At 43.2% G+C, this 23,681-nt stretch overlaps 1 protein-coding gene across 2 annotated transcripts in view; it reads left to right on the forward strand.

The window, feature by feature from the left end:
* Positions 1 to 23,681, forward strand: part of OCA2 (OCA2 melanosomal transmembrane protein) — a 313,888-nt gene that overhangs the window by 125,337 nt on the left and 164,870 nt on the right. For both annotated transcript variants that reach the window (XM_045005021.1, XM_045005030.1), the window contains exon 14: positions 14,592 to 14,724. In XM_045005021.1, coding sequence (XP_044860956.1) covers positions 14,592 to 14,724 — 133 coding nt within the window. The remainder of the gene's footprint in view (positions 1 to 14,591; positions 14,725 to 23,681) is intronic.

Genomic DNA, 23,681 nt, shown 5'->3' on the forward strand with positions numbered 1-23,681 from the left:
ATTCCTCTACCAGTTTTGCATTTCCCTTTGAGTCACTTCTGAGGGAATGATTAATGCCTCTATTGTCCAATCCATAGAGAGCTTACACAAGTGCCCCCAGCATATTCTTGATACTGTCTAAACAGTAACAATATTACAGCTTTGCAATCATCACTTTTTTCTCTCATGTGGAGATTGGTTAGGAAACCTCTGAGATGTTTATAGCTAAGCTTTTATTTTATATTTGTGCAAATGGTGCATGAAAGTGAGAAACTCTCAGAATCCTCCTTGCCACTTTGGCTGTAAAAATACAGGCTCGTTCTGAACTGGGGTTGATTTCAATGGAGCTGTTCACATTCTTAAAATTACATGTCTAAGGCCTGGTCTACACTATGATTTTAGGTCGAATTTAGCAGCCTTACCTCGATTTAAGCCTGGACCTGTCCATATGATGAAGCCCTTTCTTTTGACTTAAAGGGCTTTTTAAATCAATTTCTTTACTCCACCTCCGATGAGGGGATTAGCGCTGAAATCGGCCTTGCTGGGTCGAATTTGGGGTAGTGTGGACGCAATTTGATGGTATTAGCCTCCAGGAGCTATCCCAGAGTGCTCTATTGTGACCGCTCTGGACAGTGCTCTCAACTCAGATGCACTGGCCAGGTAGATAGGAAAAGGCCCGCAAACTTTTGACTCTTATTTCCCATTTGGCCAGCGTGGCAAGGTACAGGTGAGTGCAGATCTCATCAGTAGAGGTGACCATGATGGAGTCCCAGGATTGCAAAAGAGCTCCAGCATGGACCAAATGGGAGGTACAGGATCTGCTCGCCATATGTGGAGAGACGAATCCATGCTAGATGAACTCCGTTCCAGTAAACAAAATGCCAAAACGTTAGAAAAAGTCTTAAAGGGCATGAAGGACAGAGGCCATAACAGGGACGCTGTCATGAATAGTTAGTAAAGGGTTAAAAATAGTACCTGGTAGGCACCTGACCTGAGGACCAATCAGGGAAGAGAATTTGAAATTTCTAGGAGGGAACTTTTTCCCTCTGATCCTGTGTGTTTTGTCTTTAGCCGTCTGGAGTTACAAGAGTCCAGATGTTTTAATCAAGTCTACAAGTTTCTACCTTTCTGAACTAATTTCTTCTAGTCAAGATAGTGAGTATTAGAAAGATACTTTGTGTCATTATCTAATAATCCTATGTTTGCAATTCTGTGTGTTTGTTATTGATTATTCTTAATTCTGCCTGTACTGGTTGTACTGAGAAGAGAGAGAATTCTCTCCAGAACTTAGCAAGGTTATACCCTATGAGTATCCAGCTTGGACTCATAGAGATTCTGTATTTTCTTGTTTTTCTTTTAATAAATTCTTTCTATAAAGATTTGATTAAATCCCTTCTACTGTGGATATAGGGGAAGGGGCTAAGACATTCTCTCTCGGTGATTCACAGAGTTGAATCGGTGTGTATCTCTCCCCAGGGGCTAGGAGAGAGGGAGGGGGGAAGTGGGCTGCTTCCCTGTGTGTAAAGATTCAAGGAGTTTGAATCAAGGTATCTCTCTCTCCGGAGCAGGGAAGAGAGGGGAGGGGGAAGGTTCCTCCTCTGTGAGTTGATCTGTGTTCCCAGGGAGTGTCTTTAAAGGGAGACGGGGGGAAACAGGGGTGTCCTGGCCCACGTAATTGACCGAGGTGGTGGCAGCAAAAGGGGAGACCTACCCTAGGATTTTGGGGTGGGGGAAGACATGTGGGTCCTCACTTTGAAACCCCCCAGTTTCAAGTGAGGGTAGACTCTGACAGACGGACAGCAGTGCTGCGTGAAAATTAAGGAGCTAAGGCAAGCCTACTAAAAAAACAGAGGCAAATGGCTGCTCCGGATCAGAGCCCCAAACATGTCGCTTGTATGATGAGCTGCATGCCATGCTAGGGGGTGCAAACACCACTACCCCAACCCTGTGCTTTGACTCGTCAATGGAGAATCACACAACGCAGAAGCGGGTTCTGGGGACGAAGAAGATGATGATGATGATGATGAGATTGAAAATAGCTCACAGCAAGGAAGCGGAGAAACCAGTTTCCACAACAGCCAAGATATGTTTTTCGACCTGGAGCCAGTAACCCCCGAACCCACCCAAGGCGTGCTCCCGGACCCTGAAGGTGGAGAAGGGACCGCTGGTGAGTGTACCTTTGTAAATATTACACATGGTTTAAAAGCAAGCGTGTTCATTGATTAATTTACCCTGGCATTTGTGGCCAGTACAGTATGGGGATGGAGCGGAAATCCCCCAGGGACATCTCCATAAAGCTCTCCTGGATGTACTCCCAAAGCCTTTGCAAAAGGTTTCTGGGGAGGGCAGCCTTACTCCATACACTATGGTAGGACACTTTACCACACCAGGCCAGTAGCACATAGTCAGGAATCATTGCATAACAAAGCATGGCAGCGTATGGTCTCGGTGTTTGCTGGCATTCAAACAACATCCGTTCTTTATCTCGCTGTGTTATCCTCAGGAGAGTGAGATCATTCATGGTCACCTGGTTGAAATAGGGTGATTTTATTAAGGGGACATTCAGAGGTGCCCATTCCTGCTCGGCTGTTTGGCTGTGGCCGTTCCCCACTGTTAGCCACGCGGTGAGGGGAGGGGTTAAGCGTGAGTGATCTCTCACACCAAACCGGCAGGCTCTCAATACAAGAGACAAAATGTGACCTTGTAACGAAAGCACATGTGCTGTGTAATGTGAACAGCAAGGTTTAACGTGAAAGAGTCTACCCATTGTTCTCTAAAATGTGTCTTTTTAACTACCACTCTCCCTTTTTCTCCACTAGCTACAAATGTTTCTCCTTCGCAGAGGCTAGCGAAGATTAATAGGCGAAAAAAACACACTCGGGATGAAATGTTCTCTGGGCTCCTGCTGTCCTCCCATGCTAACAGAGCACAGCAGAATGTGTGGAGGCAGACAATATCAGAGTGCAGGAAAGCACAATAGGAATGTGAGGAGAGGTGGCGGGCTGAAGAGAGTAAGTGGCGGGCTGAAGATGATAGGTGGTGTCAGCTTGCTGACAGAAGGCGAGAGTCGATGCTCAGGCTGCTGGAAGATCAAACTCATATGTTCCAGTGTACGGTTGAGCTGCAGGAATGGCAGCAGAAGCACAGATCGCCGCTACAGCCTCTGTGTAACCAACAGCCCTCCTCCCCAAGTTCCATAGCCTCCTCACCCAGATGCCCAAGAACGCAGTGGGGAGGCCTCTGGCTACCCAGCCACTCCACCCCAGAGGATTGCCCAAGCAACAGAAGGCTGGCCTTCAATAAGTTCTAAAGTGGAGTGTGGCCTTGTCCTTCCCTCCTTCCCCACCCCTCCTGGGCTACGTTGGCAGTTATCCCCCTATTTGTGTGATGAATTAATAAAGAATGCATGAATGTGAAGCAACAATGACTTTATTGCCTCTGCAAGTGGTGATCAAAGGGGGGAGGGGTTAGCTTACAGGGAAGTAGAGTGAACCAAGGGGGGGGTGGTTCATCAAGGAGAAACAAACAGAACTTTCACACCATAGGCTGGCCAGTCATTAAACTGGTTTTCAAAGCTTCTCTGATGCGCACCGCACCCTCCTGTACTCTTCTAACCGCCCTGGTGTCTGGCTGCATGTAATCAGCAGCCAGGTGATTTGCCTCAACCTCACACCCCGCCATAAATGTCTCCCCCTTACTCTCACAGATCTTGTGGAGTGCACAGAAAGTAGTAATAACAATGGGAATATTGGTTTACCTGAGGTCTATCCGAGTCAGTAAACTGCGCCAGCTTTTAAACATCAAAATGCACATTCTACCACCATTCTGCACTTGCTCAGCCTATAGCTGAACAGCTCCTGACTACTGTCCAGGCTGCCTGTGTATGGCTTCATGAGCCATGGCATTAAGAGGTAGCTGGGTCCCCAAGGATAACTATAGGCATTTCAACATCCCCAACGGTTATTTTCTGGTCTGGGAAGAAAGTCCCTTCCTGCAGCTTTTGAAACAGACCAGACTTCCTGAAGATGCGAGCATCATGTACCTTTCCCAGCCATTCCACACTGATGTTGGTGAAATGTCCCTTGTGATCTACCAGTGCTTGCAGCAACATTGAAAAGTACCCCTTTTGTTTTATGTACTCGCTGGCTTGGTTCTCCAGTGCCAAGATAGGGATATGGGTTCCGTCTATCGCCCCACCACAGTTAGGGAATCCCATTGCAGCAAAGCCATCCACTATGACCTGCACATTTCCCAGAGTCACTACCCTTGATATCAGCAGCTCTTTGAGTGTATAGAGTAGTTCTATGGCTACTCGGATCACAGCAGCCCCCACAGTAGATTTGCCCGCTCCAAACTGATGCCTGACTGACCGGTAGCTGTCTGGCATTGCAAGCTTCCACAGGGCTATCACCACTGTCTTCTCAACTGTGAGGGCTGTCCTCATCTTGGTATTCTGGCGCTTCAGGGCAGGGGAAGGCAAGTCACAAAGTTCCATGAAAGTGCCCTTATGCATACGAAAGTTTTGCAGCCACTGGAAATTGTCCTAGACCTGCAACGCTATGTGGTCTCACCAGTCTGTGCTTGTTTCCCGGGCCCAGAATTGGCATTCCACAGCATGAACCTGCCCCATTAATACCATGATGTGCACATTGCTGGGCCCTGTACTTTGTGAGAAGTCTGTGTCCATGTCTATGTCCTCATCACTCTCATCACAGCGCCGCCGTCGCCTCCTCGCCTGGTTTTGCTTTGGCAGGTTCTGGTTCTGCATATACTCCAGGATAATGCGTGTAGTGTTTACAGTGCTCATAATTGCCATGGTGATCTGAGCGGGCTCCATGATCCCAGTGCGTCTGGGCTGAAAAAGGGCACAAAATGATTGTCTGCTCTGACAGAGGGAGAGGTGACTGATGACGTGGCTTACAGGGAATTAAAGTCCACAAAGGCAGAGGCTTTGCATCAAGGAGAAACACAAACAACTGTCACACAGAATGGACCCCTCAAGGATTGAATTCAAAACCCTGGGTTTAGCAGGCCGTTGATTTTACGGAGGGAGGGAGGGAGCAAATGAATACAAAACAAATTGGGTCTATTTCTTGTTTTGATCCACTCCATCTATCTTTTACATCTTTAGGGTGGCAGCAGATGGTGCAGTTCGACTGCTAGCCATTGTCATCTCCTAGGTGCTCGGCAGAAGATGGGAATGACGTGGCTGAGTCACTCCCACGTCTGCCCAGGTGTCCCTGACTGACCTCACCGAGGTCGGTTAAAAGAGCACCCAGGAATATGACGATAATGGCTACCAGTCATAACGCACCGTCTGCTGCCAAAAGGCAATGAGCTGCTGCAGTGTAGCAATGCAGTCCCACGTCTGCCAGCACCCAGGAGACGTATGGTGACAGTGAGCTGAGCGGGCGCCATGCTTGCCATGGTATGGCGTCTGCACAGGTAACCCAGGAAAAAAGGTGTGAAACGATTGTCTGCCGTTGTTTTCACGGAGGGAGGGGGGGGCCTGACGAGGGAGTCACCCGCGACACTGTTTTTGCCCCATCATGCATTGGGATCTCAACCCAGAATTCCAATGGGCGGCGGAGACTGCGGGAACTGTGGGATAGCTACCCACAGCTACTCACAGTGTAACGCTCCAGAAGTTGACGTTAGCCTCAGTACTGTGGGCGCAGTCCGCCGACTTAATGCACTTAGAGCATTTTTTGTGGGGACACACACAATCAACTGTATAAAAACGATTCCTGAAAAAGCGACTTCTATAAATTTGACCTAATTTTGTAGTGCAGACAAGGCCTAAGTGATTTGCTGCACAAGGACCACGTGTGTTTGTAGCTTAAAGTTTGTGGATGTAGCAGGAAGAAGAGCAGTTTAATAGATTAAGCATAGGGCCAGAAACTTGTGAGTTGGATTCCTGGCTATGCCAGTAAGGGCATATCTGTACAAAGAGTTAGTGCACAGCAGGGTGAAGTGCAAGGTACTCCAGCATGCCTTGCACTAACTGTCCATGAGGACCCTGCTGCTGGGCCCTAATTGTTCCCTCAGGTGTTTTCCATACTGCTGTAGGTCAGTGTGCACTAGGGAACTGTTAGTGCTCAGCAGCGGGGTTCACACAGAGCGTTAGTGAGTGGCATGCTGCAGTGATGTAGATTTACACGCCGGCTTGCTGCACACTAACTTGCTTCTTTGATGCATGATGTTAACAAGAGAGAGAATTAAAGTGAAAAAGGATGGAAGGGAGCGGATCCAGCACAAAAAATTTCCCCTTGCCTAGGGCTGAATCCATTGCCTTGTGCAAAGTGGGCATAAAACACTAGAATTCTGATTTGGTAGCCTTTTGAACTCACTCTGCACAGGTGTGAATGATTACACAAGGAGCAAGGGAATAGAGGGTCTGATCCTATGTATATGTGGGAGTGGAGGACACAAACAGTAAACAGAGAGGAGCCTTAAGGAAAGGTTGGGCAACAAAAATGCTCAGCATCTCCTAATGAGTTTATCAATGTATTAAATATATGCCGAGATCTCTTGTTATGGCCATATAGCAAATCTTTCTTGTTTTGTGACCAAAAACAAGATAAAATTATTAAATTAGTTCTAGAAAACAGAACATTTTAATACTTTAAAAAAACTCAGTTCATTTTTATCTAGTTTGTCTGTCTCAGTTTGAATGGTGTACTCATCACTGTAGTAGTATTTGAGACTATAGAACTTTCATAACGATGCATAACTTTATTATACAAAATGTACAGGTGTAGGGTCATCACAAAACTGTCATTCTTTGGATTCAAAAGATATCACTTCCTGTGATGCATTATTCATTGGTTATAGGTTACGATAAAGTTAGCATCTGTGGTCTATGAATAAAACTTACTTGTAAACCTGCAGTATTTATGACTGAAGCTCAAAAGAAAATACTTCGCATTAGACTGTAAAAGTATTTCAAGCAATACAGATTGTAAAATAATGGACCATAAATTAAGGTGGCCACCTAATTCAGAGGAATGTTTTTGCTGAGTTATTGTATAATAGTTCTATGAAACTTCCAATAGCTTTATAAAACTTAGGATCTTTCCCTTATTTGCACCTTTGCAGTGGTTTCTTCTAAAAAAATCTGAGTGATTGTGTGAACTCCATGCTGTTTAGTGCTGATGTGTAGTGGGGTGGTCACCGTGCACCCCTTAGGAAGGGATTAAAAGCATCCAAGGGAGGCTGATTGGGTAAACAGCCACAGGTGTGGCCACAAACAATTAGGGTCCAGCTGACCCTGATAAAAGGGCAGGCTGAGGGAGTGATAGAACACTCTAGCTCTATTTGAGAGGATTAGGCTGCCCAGCAGAGCAAGCAGAGTACCTGAAGCAGAGTAGGGCTGGGGAAGGGCAGGGAGAGCTGAGGAGCTCTGGCCTGGTGAGTCCCCAGGCTGAGGCCTTGGTAAAGGCCAGGGAAGGTACTAAGGCTGCAGGGAGGCAGCTGGGGCTGGAAAGGCAGCAGGTCCAAACCCCCTTGCCGATGATGAGTGGCCACTTCAGACTGCAGTTTGCCCCTGAGGGAAGGGACTAGATGAGGACTGGCAGTGGGTCACTGAAGCGAGGTGGGCTTAGGGGCTTGGGATTCCCTAGGGAGGGGAGACTCAGAGTGTTGAGGCAGTGCTGTGGGGAAGCACCCTAAGGTAAGGGACACCAGGGTCTGGGAGGGATGTGGGGCCTGAAGTGCTATAAGTGGTGGAGATCAGGAGAAAGCAGGCACCGGTAGGAAAACACCGGCCAGCAAGAGGCGCGCCGAGGCTGGAACTGAGCTATTTCCTGGACAACCAGCAGGAGGTGCGGCGGCAGGGAGTGCCTGCTGTGCTACATGATTTCATAAGCTATTTCTTCTCTCACATTCAGGAGAAGCTATGGATCTTCATTGTTGTCTAATTTAAATATTTTCTTCACTTAAATTTGTTCAGTCATTGTCGCTCCTCTTGCACATGGGAACAGGAACTTCTTCTCATGCCAAGAACAGTGTAGAATTCAGTCTCTCTGAGTTAGATGGGGGAGAGATCCAAAGCAGAGCTACAAGCAACTGCCTTTTTTTAGGTTTTGAAGTAATTTTATGTTAATATTCAATGACACAGCAAAAAAATCAGATTATTCTGGTTATTAACTTACATTTTGCAGTTCAAGTCAAGCCTGTTTTAGTAGTCAATATTTTTTCCAGAATTTACGGTCATGTAGAGATTAATTGTTAACTCTATAAGAAAGAGGGGATTCCATGCTGTCGTATGGCAGGCGGCACTGGTTCTTCGAACACTAGCAGTTATTGAGTTAGTGACTGTTAAAAGTAGACCAAGATGGAAGTACCAGTTACAGAGAGGGAAGTAGAGAAAGGTAAGATGGTATTCAGAACTGTGTGTTTTAGGTCCAATATCATGTGAATCACTAGCAACAGAAAATGAATGTTACCTTCTGCAATCCGTATAGCTAATGTATTTGTAGACAGGGTTAAATGCGTGTACATGGTTAATAACCTTGAAAATGTACTAGCTGGTTGTAGTCAATCTTAGGTCCATTAAAGGTATTAAACAGGGTCGCATTAGTGGTTAAAATGTGTTAAATGACACTTGTTTAATCACGGCCTCTTAGGCATGGCCATGGAAACTTTATTTTGGTTGTTTCTTGTCACTCTTGAAATATAAAATAAAGGCCATTCTCAGTAAAAGCACAGTATTTGGTTGCTCCTTATGTAAGGAAAAAACTATATATTTTCAGTGATATCTTGCAATTATTTCTGCTCTTGGTCATTCAGAAGATATTAGACCATAAAACAATACCCAGGCCAGCAGTGCTATTTTGGCACTGGTCCAAGGCTTAAGTCCTGGATTGTCGTATTTAAGTGTAATTTTCTCTCTCTGCCTTAAAACTGAAGACTTGTTCTCAGAAAGTTTTATGTGCAAAGAAGTAAATTTCACACCTCCATAAGCAGTGAGAAGAAAACATGCCAGATAACACGAAGATAGTGATATATTTTTTCAGGAAAATAGTGTGTTTCTGTATCTCAGTATGAAATAGAAACATTTGTAGAAATTTGTACTTAAATACAAGAACAGATGCCCATCTGCTTTCAGTTTTGGAGTCGCAGACAATAGAACCTGTAGGCTGTAATCACCCTAAAACAAAGCCTTAAGGATGCCTTTGCCATCTGGAAAGGTTGGGCTATTTCACAGAATCAGTAAGGCCCCAAGTAAAGGATATTTTCAGCACCACATAGCATTTGTCTGACACACTGAAACCTCCTAGATGAAAATTATTTCTAATCTCTATTGTTCAAGTCAAAGCTATTTGAGCCAATTGTGTGAGAATAATCTTTATGAAAATTCATGGAAACTTTGCAGTGTGCAGTAGATACATTAACCATTTAAATTGTGTTCAGAGATATAAATAATAAAAAAGTTAGAAGATAATTTTTCACCGACTTGTATGCCCAATATAATTATTTAAATGAGTAAGTGGTCTATATAGGGCTGAATGATGGCCCTGGCTATATAGAAGTGCAGGGGAGTAAGGGGATGTGATGTGCAAGGTATGTGACTGGTAGAGGATACAGGCTCCGTAGGGATGCTACATCCCCTTCCCATGCAGAGGGATGGGGAGGTGATGGGGAGTGGGTGGAGCCTTGAAACCTACCCACTTTTGCACCCATAGGTGCAGCTATGCCACCATCCTGGGTTGCAGCGAGTAAACCCCTAGTGCAACATATTCCCTCCACAGAGCAGCAGAGGGATTTAGTGGGAGATTGTGACTCCCTATATCACAATCCCCTCCTTGGGTTGCTCCAGGGGCAGTGCAACAATGCATTATCCCTATGTTGTGTTCTGAGGTGAAATCCAGACCAATGAAGGGTTGTTATCACTTGTCCTGTAGTCCCAAGTGCTTTAAGTGCTCTGTTGCTGCAGCTCCTCTGTGGGAGCCTGGACTGCTCGCAGTCAGCAACAAGCATGCACTCTCTGTCTGTATGCTGTGCGCAACCCTCATCTAGCACTCTGACATTAGCAGTTTGCCTCCCGTAGCAACACAGTCACTCCCTGATTTCAATTAGCTTTGATTGTACCTGGTGAAATGACCTCAATATACCCCCAGTCCCAATTTTTCCCCAAACCGTGTGCCTGAAATGTCTAGCCCTTTCCTGGAACATTCAGAGGAATACTAAACTTGGTTTGCTCCTCTAAAGAGGCAAAATGCACAGCTTATCAGTGTAACTGAAGTAAACAGCCACTTCAATTCAAACACAGCAGTGGGTTGCTTTAGATTAAAAGTAAAACAAGTTTATTTAATTACAATGACATAGGTTTTAAGTGAAATCAAGTAGAAGGGATAAAGACTGAAATGGTTACAAACAAATAACTAAAAAATGTTTTCTAATGCTACAACTTCAACAAGCTATTGTCTAGGTATCAGGTAAGATTCTTACCACACACTTCTTCCAGCAATATGACTGACCACCCCTCTCTTTGGCCAGGATCTCTTCGCAAGTTTCCTTTGTCATCTTAGGTGAAAGATAACTTGGGGTTCATTGCCTCTCTCTTTCATAGTCCAGTGAACTTTTAAAATGGTTTCTTCTGGAGGTTACCCCACAAAATGAAGTTCATTCAAGCTGTGAGGAAGGAGACTGGGAGTCTGGTGGTGAAGGATGCCCCATGCTGCTTTCTTCCTCCACGGGTATTTGCTATAATGCAAATTGATCTGTTCCTGTCCCCTCCAATGCAAATGAATGGCCACTTGACATGTGAGTGCCAATAGACTCCAATTACACCTATCTGGAAGTGTCAACTCATCCTTTGTCTGGGAGAAACCTGTTTACTCACTCCACAGACTTATCTGGTAAACACATTTTAGTCCCACACATGCTTCACATTTGTACGATCTCATGGGCTTTTACCGTACATACAACACACAAGAATATTAATAATCAGTGTGTTGTTACTTTTTCAATGATACCTTACCTCAGGGGTTCTCAACCTTTTTCTTTCTGAGGCACCCCCCCCCAACATGCTATTTAAAAACTACATGGCCCACCTGTGCCACAACAACTGTTTTTCTGCATATAAAAGCCAGGGCCAGTGTTGGGGAGTAGTGATCAGGGCAGTTTCCCGGGGACCCTCACCCTATTGGGTCCTGCAAAGCTAAGTTGCTCAGACTTCACAACCACCCTAGGTGGCAGGGCTCAGGGTGATGGGCTTCAGCCTCATGCGGTGGGACTTTGTCTTTCTACCCTGGGCCTTAGCAAGTCTAATACCAGCCCTGCTTGGCATACCACCTGAAACCAGCTTGTGGCCCCACAGCGGGCCCTGGACCACGGCCTTACCTGACACACATCAGATCAAGTTTATGACATTAATGAATCCACTGAACTGATCAGGCCAGCTGAAAATCTCTACTAGATCTCAGGGAGTCCCTTTTTCTCTGGCATTGGGATGTTCTTAGATTACACCCTAACATAGAGTTTTGTTGCCTGCAATTCCTCCACACCCATCTTCCTTCTGCCTATATCTCCAGGGAGGAGGTAGTAGTCGTCTTCCTAAGAAATTCAAAGAATGTCAGTTGACTGCTGGGCAAATCTTGCTAAATTTAATCTTGCTTGTTATTTCTGATATTACTTGGTATGGCTGCTGCACACCCAGTCCTGAAAAGTGTCCACAGTGTCAAAGGGAGCTTGGAGCATCAGACTTTATGCAAAGTATGAAGAAGATAGCAAAGGAAACTAGCCAGTGGGGCTGAGTGTTGAATTGCCTGTCCTCTTCTCAAAAGATTTAAAGAATAAGCAGGGTTGATGGGAGAAAGTTTTGGAGCTGAACAAACCCCCAAAATTCAGCCCAATTACGAAAACACTGCGCAGCTTGAGTAGCAGCTGTGATGGAATACCAAGAAGATCCAAATAATTTTCCTCTGCTGATGTTGTGCACAAATCCTTACTTCTGAGACTTTTGTGTGTCAACTCTTGTGCCCTTGTGCCTAGTCTTGAATTTCAAAGAGTATAAATTGACACTGTCCCTTCAAAATAAGTATCTGTATGCAGCACCCCATCTCAGTTCAATTTCTTTCAGCTGTCAATCAAACTTGAGAGCTGCTTATCAACTTCAGCATTTTATTTTTTTTCCTGATTGCTATGCTTTTCTTTTTCACATAGGAATTTAATTTTGAGGGTTTCAGATAAAGGTATTTCTTGTACTGTGTTTTTCTGTTGAGAAGTTTCTGCATTGTTACAATTGAGAACAAAAACTTTTCAGCACTGGTGCAGACATCGAAGACCTAGAGATGTAAGAAACTTTGTAAATTGAAGTCTAAGGCCTGGTCTCTGAGGTACCATATTCTTTAACTTTGCCAAGTTCCCATAACACATGACTCTGGTCTAATCCAATAATCAGAAATAAAGGTGTTTTCTCTGCATTTTATGTCCCCCTTTCTCCTTAAAAGTAGCAAATAATCTAAATGCCTTTAACTCTATCTCTTTCAAGAACTCCTATCAACAGGATCCACCTTAGTGCTGTCTTTCTTTGCACTGAGATAAATAAATTGCTGTCAGTGCTATGAAAAGTCTCAAGTGCATTACATTCTGAGAGTCAGTTGAAAACTGAAAGAATTGGACTTATTTCAGTAGCTCTTGGTTAGGTATATTCTGAAAATCTCTCCTGTTTTACTCCTCATCCAACTGTGTCCCAGTCGTTGTATTATCCTGGAATGAGGATTATTGGTTTGTGCAGCATCAAAGTTAATACAAATCAATCACCTTCATACCCCTGAATCGCTTCAGATTATGTAGGAAACCTGCAAACCTTTTAGATTAGACTGTGTAGAGCCAATTACTGCTGCTTCATATCTCTTGAATCATGGTTCACATGGCAGCATTTTCTGTCTTCTTTTGTGATCCATATCTTTAAAGAAAGAGGCCCTTGTGCAAACATTTGGGTAGTTAGGCCCGTTTTCATGCAAAATGTCTGTAATTATGTAAATATATGCAGGACAATATGTCTGTTTTTGTGAGTGGATGTTGAAAAATCTGGCCCTGTAAGTCTTTGTTTGCTCACATGATGCTTGGTAGAGCTCTTAAAAGTTTGTAGATTGATTCCTTCATAACGTTCTTTCCTTCAGCTCTGAAACTTAATTTGATGCCTGCTAAGTATCCAGACCATCCTTTATGAGCATTTACAGGATTGAATTATACAATCTGTTCTGAAAAGATGGAAGGAGTTGGGTGGGAGGCCCTCTATCTTGTTTGCTCTGGATGTTTCCACATCATATATACTTGAACTGAGAGCTTTCCACATAGATGCTTTCAATAGGGAGTATGGTGCAGCCTAACAATGTGTATTTCAGGTAGCAAGTCCAAGCTGTCTTAAAATTCAGGATGTAAACACCTTCATACCCCTGAATCGCTTCAGATTATGTAGGAAACCTGCAAACCTTTTAGATTAGACTGTGTAGAGCCAATGCCTGCTAAGTATCCAGACCATCCTTTATGAGCATTTACAGGATTGACTTATACACAGCCTAACAATGTGTATTTCAGGTAGCAAGTCCAAGCTGTCTTAAAATTCAGGATGTAAACAGCCCCTGATTCTGAACAGAAATGTTATTATTATGTATTTGCATTACAGCAGCAGCAAGATGCTTTAACTGAGGCTGAGGCACAGAAAACTTAAATGACTTCACACAGCGAGTCTGTGGGAGAGATGGGAATTGAACCCAGATCTCTTGCGTGGTAGTCCTGTGCCTTAATAAATAATAATAAAAAAAACTTCCTCCCAAATCTGGCTCTGTGGGGATTCCCTGTTGAGAGAACTCTTGTAGTGGATACCGGAGGGAACCTTGATATCAATATATCTCTAATATCTAGAGTTGAAACTCTTTGTCATTAGGACCTTTATTAACATTAAAGCAATATAATTTAAATAGGGGACAAATCTTGAATTTTTTTTGGTAAGAAATAATGGGTGAGGTTTTCAAAAGCTCACTGAATTGGCTCAACTCTCCTTCCATTTAAGGCAATGGAGTTTTACCTTTGACTTTAATGGGAGCAGAGCTAGATCAGCACTAAGAACTTTGGAACAGCCCACCCCAAATATTGAACATTACATATATATATATTTGAATTCTGCGTTTGACCCCATTCCAAGCCTCTGTCGTACAGGAAGTATAAAGGAACTTGAACAAATACTAAATTGAAGAAAAAATATTGCAAAATGTGTTCTAATTGCTAGATAATGCTTTTGCTGTAATAGCATATTATAGAATTTGAGACAAGTCTTGGTTTGAGTAAAATGGATGCAAAAACTCATATTGTCATCAGTGGAGCCAGGAACTGGTAATTAGTGTGTAAATATATAAGAACTATTTTGATAGTGAAATTTAATGGAATATTTTTGAGTTGGTTTGGTTGGCATGAAATTTATTTAATAATAATTTCCCTGAGACTGGGGAAGCACAAAATATGCTATGCTTGGAAATTACCTATTGCCTGGTTTGTGACATGTATATAAGCACTGAATTGTAAAGTACACAATGACAAATACTTTTTCAGGTAATGTAGGAAAATAACTGATCTGTAATTTATTATTGCATTTTTATTCCTAGGGTTTGGATTTTGCAGCATTTACAGGACATATGTTTGTTGGAATTTGTCTTGTTCTTCTGGTCTCCTTTCCTTTCCTCAGACTCCTTTACTGGAACAAAAAGCTTTACAACAAGGAGCCAAGTGAGATTGTTGGTGAGTTAGAGCATGAAATCATATTTTTATAGCCATTGAGTTGGATAATGTTTAAAATTAAATGAATTCCGTGTACCATAATGTTGTGTGTATGAAAACAGATTGGTCCACACAGCCTCATTCTATCTCTGAATGTTAGTATTTTACTAATAGTTTGGTTTTGGTTGTTTTTTATTTTGCAAGTAATGATTTTCCTGACACTACTGCTTTTAGTTATGCGTTAAGATTTATGTACATACTGAAAGTGTGCAGCAAACTATATGAAATATACAACCACAGTAAATAAACATTATGCTAATTACATCACCTGAACCTAATGAAGCGTTTTTCATTGTGCTGAGAGGCGTAATTGAAATAGACTTGTCAGCAATTTAAAAATCATTGTTGTGTGTTTTGTTTTTTCATTTGGGTCATTATGGTTGTAGGAGGTGTGACCATGGGAAGAATTCTAAAATAATCTAAACTACTCAAGATAACATTTGTGCAGAATTCTCACTCATGGCCTTTTGTTCTGTAAGTTTCTTGGAACTTCCCAAGGTCTAAAGGTTTTTGGTCCCTAGAGCAGCTCTCATGGGTTGGGGCATGAGCTACATTTGCCATCCTCCCACTGGTAGTTCCACCATATAGCGGTCTAAATGCTGCTTTTGGAAGCTTCCAAATAGTTCTTTCTTGTCTGCAGTTAGAGAAAGAGTTTACTGTAGGAGCTTTGTCTCCAGCTTTCTGTTGTGGCTCTTCATCCCAAAACAGACAGGAATTGGAAGGGCTCTCTTCTTCTGGTGTGGCCATTCCTATCTGCCAATCAGGTCCAGTCCCTTCAATTTGCCTTTTAGTTTGCTGACCTTACTGACTTTTGTTTCAGTGTTTTCGAAGCCTTAGTCGTTGCTCTGAGGCTTTAATTTGACTACTGGAATCCCCTCTCCAGTAGAGTTGCTGTGCCCTGGCACCAGCTGGTGAAGAAGGTGTTACATACCCCTGTCTCAGCTAGCCCTGTTTGAACAAGGTTGAGTAATAAGCGCTCCTCTGTAATGATGGTGATTGCTCACCTTCCCCTGCAAGAATTTAGTAGTCTGGACAGCCATGTCAAAGCAAAGGAAGGCTGAGCATATGGCACCACCCCCCAGAACCCTGTGCTTCAGTGCTGGGATTCAAAGGTTGGACAAAGGTTGGAGGCAATCTTTTGAGTCATAGCCAAAGTACAGGTTGAGCTTTAGGAATAGGTGTCTGTCCTGGTCAGATCCTTTCTGCAGTAACTTAAAAGGTAAGTGCATAAGGGTGTTGATTTGTCCTGTCATCAGATGTGGGCAGCGTTTGATGTAGTTGATACAATAATGAGATCTGCTGTCTTGGTAGTGACTCCCACCAGGGGTGGGTGGCTGTAGTCTCCTCCTTGGAGATCGAGAGAAAAACCTGATGACTTGCCTTATCAATGAGAGAGCTTGTTTTGAGCTGCAGGCTTTTATAGAAATCTAAAGAGATAACGTGACACCCTATTCTCTTGGGCTTGTATCCTGTCCCTTAGGCCCTCTCCTCAAGGGAGGGAAGGGAAAGGTGCTACCGCTTAGAAAGGTGGCTTGTGCCTTGACACTTGATTTCAAGGGAGGCCAATACCCACTTTGCCCAGGATACTCATTCACAGCAGCAGAAGCCAATGGCTTTTCAGTATGTACCAAAAACCAAAAGGTTTTTGAAGTATTCTAAGGGATATAGGAGAGAGAAGGTGAGAGAATATCTTTTATTAGTGGGAGAGATACACTTTCAAGCTTACACAGCTTGTTTCTCTCACCAACGGAAGTTAGTCCAATAAAATATATTCTCTCACTCATCTTGTCTCTGTAATATCCTGGGACCAGCATTGCTACAAAAACACTGCATACAACTAGGGCAAATAGGCAGCCAACCACTTTCTGTAGCTTGCCAGGACATCCCTGTCAGAGCAGATTTAAGATCCTTTTACCCTGATGTGTGCCCTCATCCCCCTGTACATGAGAGTCCTAGGAATTGCTCTGTGGGACTGCAAAAATCAAGTTTTCAAAAATTATCAAGATTTTTCTCCACCTCTGGGTATCAGGAAGAGATGTTGCAGGAAATCTATTCCTAACGTCCAAAGAAGCTATTAAGCTTGTGCTTCTAGGCAAGAAAGGAAAGGATGTTATATCCTGATAGTAAAAAAAAAAGAAAGACGCATCTGGCAACACCTTAGGTCGCAGGGAACTGAATCAATATTTACCCCTCAAATAGGTACTGGTTACCATGGGAGCCTTCAGTGATCTTTTAAGAGAAATTTTCTGGCTAGGTGCTCTGCAGCTGCCTGATTAAGGGTATTCAAAAATAAAGGAAGGTTTGCCATTGGGCAGGGTTTCTCAAACAGGGGTCGCCACTTGTGTAGGGAAAGCCCCTGGCGGGCCTGGCCGGTGTCTTTACCTGCCCCATCCGCAAGTCCGGGCCAATGGGAGCTGCTGGAAGTGGTGCGGGCCGAGGGACTTACTGGCCGCCACTTCCAGCAGCTCCCATTGGCCTGCAGTGGTGAACTGTGGCCAGTGGGAGCTGCGATCGGCTGGACCTGCAGATGGGGCAGGTAAAGACACCGGCCAGGCCTGCCAGGGGCTTTCCCTACACAAGTGGTGACCCCTGTTTGAGAAACCCTGCCATAGGGGAACTACACTACTAATTTTGAGTCTTGCCTTTTGGGCAGGCCTCAGTGCTGCATCTTTTAATGAAATGGTTGGTGATAGGCATAGCTTACCCTACTCCTCATGGGAGTGGAAGGGTCAGCTTACTTGGCTGATCAAAGATACCGGTGGGGTGACAGAGTCACTAAGTTTAAATAATAATTTACCCAATTCCCAACTTGTTCTGAGTAGACAATTGAAGTATACAGGATAGGTGGGCTGAGACCTCCATTATTACTGCTGTTAGGGAGGGTCCAGAACTCTAAGAGTGTAGGAAGTTCCCGTCTGTCTTGTACAAGGCCCAAGAATAAGAATCCTGCATGGATGAGCTCTTCAGAGAAAAATAATTACAAGGTGAGTAATTATCTCTTTTTATGGAGGGGAGAGTGAAGCCCCATAACTTTAAAATCCATTGTAATTTTGTATAATTATAAAAGATTATTACCTTTCTTTGCCTACTGGGAGTATATTATTATAATCTTTGGTATCCAGCAATTTTTTCATAACCTACCTGTTTGTTATTTGAAATGAAATTAGTTCACTTTAATGAATTTCTTTTCTAATTAAAGTGATAGCTTTCATGGATATTTTCTTGTATAATTGGAGTTGCTATTCAGTAATATTTTGTTTAAAATGCCATTCTGCAAGGAGTCCCTGTAACAGGGTGTACTGGGCCCATTGAGGTCCCCTGCTGGGCCCATTGTGGTCCTACGACATCCTGCCCTAGAAAAAGAGCAGTAAAGGTGGGTCCGCCAGGCCTGCCTAGAAAGGCTGCAGGGAAGAAGCCAATCAGAGCCCAGCAGGCTCAGTTAAAAGAAGCTGCAAAGTCTGAGCAGGTAAGTTGCTGGCTGGGACCAGAAGAGTGAGGAAGGACTGCAATGTTGTGAAATTCTCCAGGCAAGGAGGCCGGGGAGAGACCCTGCTCAAGTAGGAACAGACAGAAAACCCGAGGGCTGTAACTGTAAGGTAACTTGGGTGAAGGTGATGGGACAGAGTGGGAAGCAGCCCAGGGAATGCAGTAGCAGCAACTATTAAGGAAAGCAGCATGTGGATGATATTTGCAGGGTCCCTAGGTTGGGACCTGGAGTAGTGGGTGGGCCCGGGTTCCCCCACTGGTGAAGAAGCCAAAGCCCTGAGAAAGGGACACGTTTTATGTATGTAGAAGCCCAAGCAGAGGGCTGAAGACCCTGCAGAGGGCCAGCCATTTGTTGAACTTTACCAGTGGAAGGGGACTGAAGTGAAGGAGTGACCTGCTGGAGCGTTGGGGCAATAAGAATGTGAAGAATCTCCAGGGAAAAAGCCCTGGGGACACTGCTCCATATCAGGGCAGGCACAGACTTAAAGCTAGCCCAGAAGGAGGTGAGGTCTGAGCCCAGAGACAGGGCTAAAGACTTGAACAAAGGCACAGGGATAGGCCCTGTTGGACCTTTTACCCTGGAAGGGGTTCATCCATTTTAGACTTTGTGTGACTTAGCCATATTTAGATCATATTTACCCCTAAAATTGTGAAGTTATTTTTGTAATACTTTCTTGAATAGAAAATTGTCTTTTTATGGTTTTAACCTTTACATTGTGTTTGAGTATTTTAAAGAAATACATGCATCCGACGAAGTGGGTATTCACCCATGAAAGCTCATGCTCCAATACATCTGTTAGTCTATAAGGTGCCACAGGACTCTTTGCTGCTTTTACAGATCCAGACTAACATGGCTACCCCTCTGATACTTAAAGAAATCTGTTGTGTATAGTCACATTACTGATTAACGTGAATAATACATTCATTCATGAATATTATATTTAGCCAATAAAGTGTTGTAAAGCTTTAAGAAACTGGCATATTTTGCCTCAAATTAGCCTTCTTATTTATAATCCCTGTTACTCTCAGCCTAGTATATTCAGAAATTATAATCAGTGTACTGTGTGCTTTCCCCATAATCAGCAGCTACTCCATCTCTGAGAAGCTAATCAGTAGCTGCTCAATTAAATCAAATGCTAAAGCACTATTTCTACTGAAATTTTCTGTGAAATGGGAAGAGAAGGTGATAAACACAGATTTCATTAAAAGGTAGCTGCAGTAATTTGGCTTTGGAAAAGCAACAGAATATGCTCAAGATGTCTTAATGAGTCCTTTCCTTCTCTAATTGCCATGATTCTGTGATAACTTGAAATGTATTGTTTGAAGCAGCTCTTTTAATCAACTAAATATCTGCCATTTTACTCTCTGATTAGCAATCAAACAGTCTTTGAAGTTATAGGAAATGGCACTGATATGCTGTTTTCCACTGATTTTTATTGTTTGTTATGTAGGTTAAGTATCTTCTGTTGTTTTTGGCTGCTTAGATTAGTCAGCTCTGAGTGGGGTACTAAAAGCAGATTGACTTTGATTTTAAGAAGAGGTAATTCTGTTTATTTGAGGAGAATATTGACGATTTATTTTCAGCTTTGTGCATTACCTGTCACTTTAAATCCTGGCATCAGTTGAGGGCTGTAAAACCCAAGCAAGCTTGTGCTCTTCCCATAATACGGCTTACCTCTTGTGGCTTGCTAATCATGAAACAGACATACTCTCTCTCTCTCTCTCTCTCTCTCTCTCTCTCTCTCTCTCTCTCTCTCTCTCTCTCACACACACACACACACACACACACACACACACACACACACACACACACACACACACACACACACACACACACTTAATATCTCTGTTGCTTAGATCCCTGTTATCACTTCTTGAGTGCACCCCTGGGGTGATATGCTTGGCTTCCTGCACCTCACTGTGGGCAGAACCATGCGGTCCAACCACGCTTAGACTGGGTCTCTGGGCTGCAATCCCCCTGTTTACCAGTTGTGTTAACGTGACAGGCCCAACTAAGTGTTGTATCTGTCAGTCCATTCCCTCCAGGGACCTGTGGCCAGCATGGTGGTTAAAGTGACTCAAAAATGGCTTCTTCAAAACAAAGCATTATTTATTGATCCCCCAAAGGTACTAAGCACATAGAGCAAAGGGTAAAAACAGTAAAGGTTTATATGCACGTTTCCTTTTACTTAACCTTTAATCATTCCTTAAAAGCTTTCGTGCATTTCAATCAGTCCAGTTACCTCCACCAAACTGCCCCTGCTGGTTTCTGCCTCTCTCTGCCTCTATCTCTGTCTCCTTGCCAGCCAGTCAGCTTTCACTGACACTCTGGTCACTCAGGGTATGTCTACACTGCAATTAAAAACCTGTGGCTGGCCCATGCCAGCTGACTTAAGTTCGGGCTAAGGAGCTGTTGAACTGTGGTATAAATGCTTGGGCTGGAGTCTGGGCTCAAGGACCCTGCAAAGTGGGGTGGCCCCAGAGCTTGGCTGCAGCCTGAGTCTGAACATCTACACAGCAATTGAACAGCCCCTTAGCCCAAGCCCTGTGAGTCTTATTAGCTGGCATGGGCCAGCCATGGGTGTCTCATTGCAGTGTAGACATACCCTCAGTCAACCCCCACCCTTTTCTAGGCCTGGTGTTCTCTAATGTTTAGAATCCTCTTTATCCTAGCCTTAGCCTTGGGAAGATTAAACCATTCTCAGCTTGTCCAGAGCCCGGTAGAGGATATTGCCCAATAAACATATTCCCCATGGTTTTCTCCAGGACTATTGCGGTGTCATTGTTTTGCCTTTCCTGCTTGGTTACTTTAACCATCCCTTTTTATATAACTCCATTGCTAGTAACCTGTCAAACAAACATACAGAGGCAAATTAATCACAAATATCACAGATATTTCCCAGTTTGTTACGATCCCTAGTACGTGTGGGGGGAGACGGGAGGCAAAGTGTCTTGTAGAAATACGTGAAAAGAATGTTGAATTCCCCATTACCATGAGGGAAAAATGTTGAAGAAACACCTTCTATAACCTAATAAGGTACTGAAGAAAAAGATGAAAATATATAAAACCTAAATGAAGTGCCTATGCATTTCCCAGAAACTTGGGTATTCTAAGAACAAAGGACCAAGTACAAAAAGTTCAGGGCAAAAGTTCAGAAACAGTCTACAAAAAAGGCATTTGAATAGCTCAGGATGAATAAGAGAGATCTTTATCCTGTTTCAGTTTGTCACCTGGGACCTGGCTTCTTTAATCTATCTTTCTTTAGTGGAGAAGAATCAAAGGAATTTCACACTCACCAAAGAAAGAAATAAGATTAGGTGGTGTGGTCAGAGGGTGGGAAAGAAGATGTTCCCTAAAAGAAAATGAATGGGGGAAACAATGGTATATGCCTGAAGGAGAAAATAATATTGTTGTTCCTCTCAAATAGACAGAATTTTCAGTTGTAAAATCAAAGGCCTGTCTTAAAATCATTGTTATTCCCTTGAGGATTAATGACACATATTTTTCCCCATTGAGAAGTACTGCCTTCTACCAGAGGCTTACAGCTACTTAGCAGCTAGTGTTCAGATCTCAGGATTTATGAAGTTCTTTATCACCAAGGTGGTGGGTTATATACAATATTGTGGAGCTGTCACTCCCCTTAATGACTGCTGCAGAGGCAGGCTTTCCTCTAAGAGAGCCCATAATTTGGGGAGATATAGCCCTCCAATTTTTCTGTGTTGTTTGATCCAAGTTCTGACTGTATCACTCACTCAAGAAAATAACTATTAAATCAAGAGTGTCAGATGCCAGTTGTGGGGCCACGTGCTGTCCAATTGATGTATTTATCCAGCACACATGTCAATTTAACAATATACTGTAGTCTAGCCCCCTAGCAACAGAGGAAACAGTGCTGCAGTGGCATATCGCTTTGCACACGGAGCCAGGAGAGCAGAGGGGAATTGTCTAGGATTGTGTGATTGTAGTCATGTGTAAAGAATTTGGTATAAAGAGAAAGTGATGTAATCTGCCTCAGCATGAAGTGCAGAGGCATAGAAATAGACTGGTGTGCTACTCTGTCTCCCTCTCCTATGAGAAGTGCTACTGCTGTCTCTGCAGACATCAGAAGAAGGATGAAATGGGAGAGGAGAAAAAAGGCACAAAGCCTGGAGATGGAAGAGTATCAAAATGTAGAAAACAAAAGGAGAGAAAGTAATGAGGGAGACAGAAAAGAGAGAGAGAGAGAGAGGGACACAATACAGCTGCCAAAAAAGGAGGAGACAAGAAAAGACAAATTGAAAATCTTATTTAGTCCTCACTGAGCAATACATTTGACACCTGTGTGTTAAGTATAGAGCTTCCCATTATCTGAGTAGTGTTGTTATAGCAAAAATAATATCATTGTACTGCACATCATTTGTAGAATATAGAATGTTGTCAAGTTTGTACTGTAATTTTAGAAGAATACAATGCAGTCTTTCTATGGTCAAATTAAAATGTTGTTTTAATACTTTTTTCCTTGAACTCGTATTTTATTTTTTCTTACTACTAAACAATCTAACTATCCTCTTGCATTCCATTCCTTCTAGTACGTTGTATAGGAATTCCATACTAATTAAAATTGAGGGGGTTTAGAGGTTTCAAAGTTCACACCTTCCTGAGTGCCACAGGGGACAAGCTTCTTCATCCTTTCTCTGCAGGAAGGCTTAGAGAGAATTGTGGGCCAGGGAGGAGGCATGGTCAGTGGTAGCTGTCTGTTGCCTGGGTCTTCTGTATAGTAGAAATACAGCATCTCTGTTTAATTCTGTGTTCCATTCTCCTGAGTAAGGGGTCAATGGTTTAGACTCTTAGGGTCTGATGCACAGTCCATTGAAGGCAATGGAAGTCTTTTAATTGACTTCAATGGATTTTGGGTCAAGTCTTTAGGAAATTGGACATGTGGTGTTAGATGTCAAAGAGAAATGTTAGGGATCTATCATTAGATAACAGACAGTCACAAAAGACATTTTTTGTTTTCAACTTGTCCCAGCATTTCTGCCTATCATTTTACTCTCTCTAAAGAGAATATTTGGATAGCTACAATAGCAGATTTACCTTGAACATTACATTTCTAATGGTAAAAATATCAAGTTGCTATCTCTTTCACTTGCAAAGGTACCCATAAAAATATAAACCAGAGTAAATGTCTGTAAACCGATCACTAGGGTTGTAACCTCGATAGTGATTTTTTGCTAAAGCTCACAGGTTATTCATGCTTCCTCAGAGCCCCCAGAAAACTGAGATTCCCTGTTTTCAGTGACACTTAGTTATCTGATTTATTTATAAAAGTTGAGATTGTATTAATGCTTACTCATGCTAAAGCACAGTGGGGTGTTATCACAGGGGACAAGAGTTAGAAGTACTTTTTGGGAGAACAGGCCAAATGTGTTTTTTTTTTTAATGTGGTTGAGAG

The sequence above is a fragment of the Mauremys mutica genome, chromosome 1, assembly GCF_020497125.1.
Source record: "Mauremys mutica isolate MM-2020 ecotype Southern chromosome 1, ASM2049712v1, whole genome shotgun sequence".
Lineage (NCBI taxonomy): Eukaryota > Metazoa > Chordata > Testudines > Geoemydidae > Mauremys > Mauremys mutica.